Raw genomic sequence first — 6,644 nt, forward strand, 5'->3', positions numbered from 1 at the left:
AATGAAAATGATCAAAAATTTTAAGAGGCAAGAATTCAAAAATAAGGGGAACCTAAGTTGTTAATCTCTACATTCTGCACTACCCATTTCTTTTTGTCTGTCAAATATGCAAGCAAGCCCGGTGCCCATGGCTCATGCCTGTAATCCTAACTACTCAAGAGGCGGAGATGTGGATAAAGGTTTGAAGCCAGCCAGGGCAGGAAAGTCTGTGAGACTCTTATCTCCAACCAAAAGCTCAGAGACAGCACTCACACAGTGAGTTGAAGCTCTGAGACCAGAACTAGAATAAACAATAAACAAACAAACAAATGCCCAAGCTATGGGGTCCTGGATCACACTTGTAATCTTAGCTACTCAGGAGGCTGAGATCTGAGGATCCTGGTTCAAAACTCAGCCAGGACAGATAATCTGTGCAACTCATTTCCAATTAACCAACAAAAAGCAGAAGTGCAGGTATGGCTCAAGTGGTACAATGTCAGCCTGGAGCAAAAAAGCCATGCAAAAGTGGGAGACCCTGACTTCAAGCCCCAGTACTGGCATACACACATACATGAAAGACCAGGCAATAATGTCATCTTTTAAATGCCTAAATCAGCAAAATATCAGAAGCAGAATGAAGCCATAACTCTTTTCTTTTCTTTAGTCTAAATCCAATCTCAGTACTTAACATTTTTGCTCACTGGTTAGCACTGTACCACCTGAGCCATGCCTCCAACTCTGAAGCTCTAACTGTCTCACTTCTACAATCTACAAAGAACAGGTAGTTTTTCCACAAATCTTCAGTTAAAAGAGCTTTCAGCTCAGAATTACATCATTAACCTTGCAACACAAGCCCCTTAATTCACATTAATGTGTTTGCAAAGTTGGACTGGGGGTGTGGGAAACCAAGCATGAGGCAGAATTCAATCCATAGTACTAGAAAGCAAAAATTGTACCAGTTTCCTATGTTTTCAATTACCAATGCTACCTCTTATTGCAAGTAAGATTTAGCTCAAAGATAGCTTCGTTATATCTTCTGAGTATCCAATGCTATATAAGGACATCAACATTTTATTGTTATAATTGAAATTAAATTCTAAGTACTAGGGCTGGGAAGGTGGCTCAGTGGTAGAGCGCTTGCCTTGCATGCATGACGCCCTGGGTTCGATTCCTCAGCACCACATAAGCAAAAAGAAAAAAGCCGGAAGTGGCGCTGTGGCTCAAGTGGTAGAGTGCTAGCCTTGAGCTATAGAGCTGAGGGATAGCACCCAGGCCCAGAGTTCAGGCCCCATGGCCAGACCCCCCCCCCCCCCCCAAAAAAGAAAATGCTGTTATAGACACAAAGCATAAAATCCAAACTGAAGCAATATAGGATTAGATAATACAAAAACCACTTTGTACCAAAGTCATTACCAGGTTCCTAGATTAAAAAAAAAATAAAGTGTAAAAAGGGCCAGATAACAGTAAGAAACCTACATGAATACTTCAAAGCAGAGAATGATGTTATAAATTGCATGGAAACAACTATCAACCACCAAACCTACCCACTGATCTGTATTCCTTGCATTCTTTACCTGTGGCCGCTGCTTGTGCTGTGTCTGATTTTGGTTTTGAGGTTGTTCCCAGTTTCCCCGGGCTCGGTTAGTGCCCACCGATGTCATCATTTACAGTATATACAAATAACAGTATTTACAAGGTAGGATACTGAAGATTGAAAAAGAGAGAAAAGAGTTTAGGTACCAAGTATGGGCAAAATGTGTTAAATTTCACCACCCCACACCACTTTCTTCAAAGGAACACACCAAGAAGATTCGCCAATACTTGAGACAATTCATTTGATCAATTCCTTAAGGAGCTACAGATGATATTTCATTTTTATACCACAAGAACTGCCTATATAAGGCTGGATATTTATCTCAGTAAACGTGTGTACATGCATTCACAAGGCCTGGAGCCAGAGCCTCAGCACAACGCTGTCACCACCATCAATTTAGTATAAAGTATGTGTACATATTTCATGGTTTAGCTACTTTTAACTTTAAGCAAAACAATGTTAACAATCAAGTCTTCTATACAAGTCAAAGTATGTGAAGTCCTTTTGACAAAGAAAAGTAGTCAACAAAGCCTGAAACCAAATAAATGCCTTCCAGGAGCCTGCCAGCAAGCTAGGAAGGCTCAAGCTAAACTGGGAAAACAGCAAGTTCAAGGCCAGTGTGGGCTACAGGGTAGACCCTAGTCAGAGAGAGGGGGAAGAAATCAGCCTTCCAGGAAGAATAAATCTGTATTCCAGATCACTCTCTTTCTCTCACAACACACACACACACACACACACACACACACACACACACACACACATTTTCAATCTACCTAAGTAAGCAGCCTCTTTCTGCCTTACAATTGGTCTGTTGGTCTCATCTCTTCAGGTAAAAACGCCAAGTACACCTCCACACTCACCTTAATAAACCAAGTACATCCCCAAGTTGTTGTTTTTTTTTTTAAGAACTTTCTAGGAAATTGTTTTAAGCAAGATACTAAAGCTGGGCTGGGAAGGTGGCTCAGTAGTAGAGCGCTTGCCTTGCATGCATGAGGCCCTGGGTTCGATTCCTCAGCACCACATAAGCAAAAAGAAAAAAGCCGGAAGTGGCACTGTGGCTCAAGTGGTAGAGCACTAACCTTGAACTGAAGAGCTGAGGGATAGTGCCCAGGCCCAGAGTTCAGGCCCATGACCGGACCCAAAAACAAAAACAAAAAAAAGATACTAAAGCTTACAGGATAACTTCTTTAAAGAGATACTAAACACAAGGCCTCCCCAAAACCAGAATATTGTTTCTGTTAAGAAATTTCTACCAAGCAATGATTCTACAGAAGTCATACTCCTTTCATTCACTTTGTTTATAATACATTTAGTAAAGAAAATATTCAGCATATGATAGATGGCTCAAAAATGAGAGGTTACTTTGCAGTTTCATTTCCTTCCAACAGAATAAATTTTCTGTTCTCCATTATATTTTGTCATTAATGGGACACTACACAAAGTAATCCCAGATTACCCAGAATATTGCTAGATGTTGAGGTAGTAAAATTTTTCTGAAGAAATATGTAATCGAAAAACATAACAAACATTCCTATGGATAATCTTCACTGAGTTGGGTCAATGAGTTGCTCTTCAACGTAGTTGAAAGAATGAAAAGTACATTCTCTACCAATATTCTTTTTTTTTTTTTTGGGTCCAGTTGTGAGGCCTGAACTCTGGGCCTGGGCGCTGTCCCTCAGCTCTTCAGCTCAAGGCTAGCGCTCTACCACTTGAGCCACAGTGCCACTTCTGGCTTTTTTCTTTTTGCTTATGTGGTGCTGAGGAATCAAACCCAGGCCTCAGGCATGCAAGGCAAGCACTCTACCACTGAGCCACCTTCCCAACCCCTCTACCAATATTCTTAAGGCCGTTTTAGTGTTTTGGTCATGGGGTTTGAAATCAGTCACTGTCCCTTACCTCTCCCATTCAAGGCTAGTTCTACCACTTTGAGCCACAGCTTCACTTCCGGTTTTCTGGCAGTTAAATGGAATTGAGTCTCAAGGACTTTGTTGCCCAGACTGGCTTTGAACCACAATTCTCAGATCTCAGCCTCCTGAATTGCATAACAGATGTGAGTTATCAAGGACCAGCTAGTACTATTTTCTCCCCCATTATCTCTCCTTCTATATATATGTACACACAAAGGCCTGCAAATACGTTGAGCTAGTACAGGACTAGAAGACTTGTGGAGTGATATTTGCTACAAAGCAGTCAGGCATCTTAAAATGTTATACTTAATTTTTCTTAAGTGTTTAATAACCAAGTACTCCATAAACACAAACCAACAAAAGGAAAAGAAAATCAAGTTAAGACTAAAGGAAAAGTTTCTTGTTCTTGGGTATTTGTGTGTGTGCGCCAGTCCTGGAGCTTGAACTCAGAGCCTGGGCACTGTCCTTGAGCTTTCTTGCTCAAGGCTAGCACCCTACCACTTGAGCCACAACTTTACTTCCAGAAACTTGGTGGTTAATGAATTTTCCTGCGCAAGCTGGCTTTGAACTGCAATCCTCAGATTTCAGCCTCCTGAGTAACGAGGATTACAGGCATGAGCCACCAGCATCTGGCCACCCAGTTTTAAAATTGTAAAATAGTTTCTAATACAGATTAGTCATTCCCAAATTTTCCACCCCCAGCTTAACAATACTGATTTCTACATTACATATAATTTTTTAAAATAAGCTATAGCACAGATATAAGCAAGCTATGGAATTAGCTGTCAGTCATTGCACATACTTTCCCAAATATGATTTTCCAGTCAGTATGACAGAAAAATATCTTAAAAATATAACCGAGAGGAAAAAAACCAGCCTGACTCCTTTGGTATATTAACTTCATTTTCCAGTACAAGTGCTTTAAAATGTGTGACAGAGAATTTTACTACCTAGATAATAAAACACCTAGCAACAGGTCTAAAAGTAGACACAAAATTCGTTACTTTTTAGTAACAAGCAGAAACAAATACAGAGTTTATCATCCTACAGATGGGGACTCTTGTTACTCTTTCTTGAAAAATAATACTTAAATGAAGACCAAGGAACAAATTCAAGATTCAACAAAATGCTCTTGAAAACCAGCTACTTAAAAAATAGCCAGAGAAATTTTACTGAAAAAAATAGGTAACAAATATTTATTGAGTATTTACTATAATGCCCAATGCTTCAGGAAATACAAAAGTATGACTGGGTTACTGCCCTCGGGGAGCTCACAATCTAATTTGAGAAACAATTCAGAAGCTGAAGCTGGACCGTTTGCTACCTCTAACAGAGCCAACTAACTTCCCTAGTAGCATTGTTGGAATGACCTCCACGTCCCCTTCCCCACCACCTTGAGTCCAGTAAGAGGCTTTCCCAGTTAGGACCCAATTAGCAAGGAGGGGCCTTAAAAATGAAAAACAGTACATTTTTTGGTCTTTTGCCATTATTTTACATGCCAGCAATACTTCCCATTCACAACAGAAACAATCTTGGGTATATAGTCTAAAGACAATGGATATAAGACGTCAAAGCAGTTTATCAACCCATATAGAGGCAAATGTTTTAATTCTTTAGTAATGCTGGCTGTCATCAACTCCCAATACCACCAGCAATTAACACCAGGTATCCTCAAAGCAGGACATGAGGAAGGGAAAGTGGAGACCGACTCCCCCCCCCCCCCCCCAAAAAGGATTTCTCTAATAATCACGGAGGCTCAAAGGCAAACCGTTAACAACAAAAACGCGATATTGTGATGTTTCTCTTTCTACAACATCCTACACTAGCGGTGGCTACATTTCAAGAAGAGTGGAAAAAGGAGCAGTCGCCCGTGTGTGACATCAGTTTGTAAGGCAATTTATAATCTGTCCTCAAGGTAAGGTTTGAAGAAATTTGGAATTCTTGTCCCATTATGACAACAGTGAACAAATACCCCAGTAATCTAGTGACGTCTCTTAGGCGTAATACACCTTAAGGGGAGCCTCCATGCCCGGCCTCCTCAAAACATAATTGTTTATGGCACCCCAAACTACACTATAGATAACAAGAAGCTAAAGACAGCAGCAAAAAATATATAACAAGAGCCGGGTGGGTAAGAAAAACGGAAGGGTAACAAGAAGAGCTGACAAAGAGGTTGGGAGCGAAGAGGGGACGCAAGCCCACGCGCGGAGGATGGGAGGCTCACCTCCCTGCCCCCCCCACCGCGCCACATCAGGAGCCCACCGAGCCAATCGCCTCTCCACCTCCCACCCGGAACAAATTAATCCTCCGCACTCCAAATTGAGGGCCACATGGGGGAGTTTGGGGCAGCTCCACCCCATCGCCTTTCCTCCCTCTCCCACCGCCCCCCCTCCACACTCCGCCACCTCCAACCAGGCCGGATCCGGATCAGAAGAGGCCTGCAGAGGGCTGGAAAGGGAGGAGGCCCTCTCCTCCACAGGCACCGGCCATGGTGGAGATAGCCCTACCTCAGGCAAGGCCCAGGCCTCACTCGCTCGCGCTCTTTCTCGCTCTCCTCCTTCAGACTCTAGCCGCATGCCCCCCCCCCCCCCGCCGGCTGTCCCAAGCCCCGCCCCGGCCACGCTCCCAAATCGAGGCCCCGGCTCTGGCGCGGCCCAGTAGGCCGCGAACCCAACCATAAACAAAACCTCCTGCGACCGACTAGAGGTGGGGGCGCCAGGGCTCGCATAACTACAAGAGGGGGGGTGTACAGTGGGGAAACACGGAGCGGTGGGGGCCCTACCGAGAGAGGGTGATACGGCGGGGATAAGGGAGAGAGGAGGGAGGGTAAAAGGGGGGGGGGAATCGCGGATTTAAAGGGGCCGCGGACAATACCCGGCCCCGCCGCGCTGCCGCTGCCGCCGCCGCCGCCGCCGCCAACGCCGCTGCGCTCCCAACTTTACCTCAGTCTCCTCCACACTGACACCCCGGGCCGCGCCGCCCCTAGTCACGTGATATAAGATTCCCTCCTCCCCACCCCCTCTCTCCTTTTCCCTCTCGCGCTCGCTCTCGCGCCTTCCCCCTCCCACTTGCCTTCCTGCGTCCCCCAGCACGTGATGAGAAAAGGGACGCGCACGCCGGCGTGCGCGCGCCGCCACGCCACGAAACACCGCACTTAAGCGTCA

General features: G+C 44.5%; 1 protein-coding gene across 19 annotated transcripts in view; it reads right to left on the bottom strand.

Annotated features, from left to right (window-relative positions):
- Positions 1-6,496, bottom strand: part of Ubap2l (ubiquitin associated protein 2 like) — a 60,721-nt gene extending 54,225 nt beyond the window's left edge. For 12 of the 19 annotated variants that reach the window (XM_042682128.1, XM_042682129.1, XM_042682127.1 and 9 more), the window contains exon 1: positions 1,554-1,683. In XM_042682128.1, coding sequence (XP_042538062.1) covers positions 1,554-1,643 — 90 coding nt within the window. In that variant the 5' untranslated portion in view covers positions 1,644-1,683. Of the gene's footprint in view, positions 1-1,553; positions 1,684-5,987; positions 6,010-6,354 lie in introns of those variants that run through there. The other 7 variants (XM_042682130.1, XM_042682120.1, XM_042682114.1 and 4 more) reach the window with 4 other exon arrangements.
- Between the last annotated feature and the right edge of the window lie 148 nt (positions 6,497-6,644).

This window comes from Dipodomys spectabilis, unplaced genomic scaffold, assembly GCF_019054845.1.
Source record: "Dipodomys spectabilis isolate Male_0828 unplaced genomic scaffold, ASM1905484v1 ptg000069l, whole genome shotgun sequence".
NCBI classification, from domain to species: Eukaryota; Metazoa; Chordata; class Mammalia; order Rodentia; family Heteromyidae; genus Dipodomys; species Dipodomys spectabilis.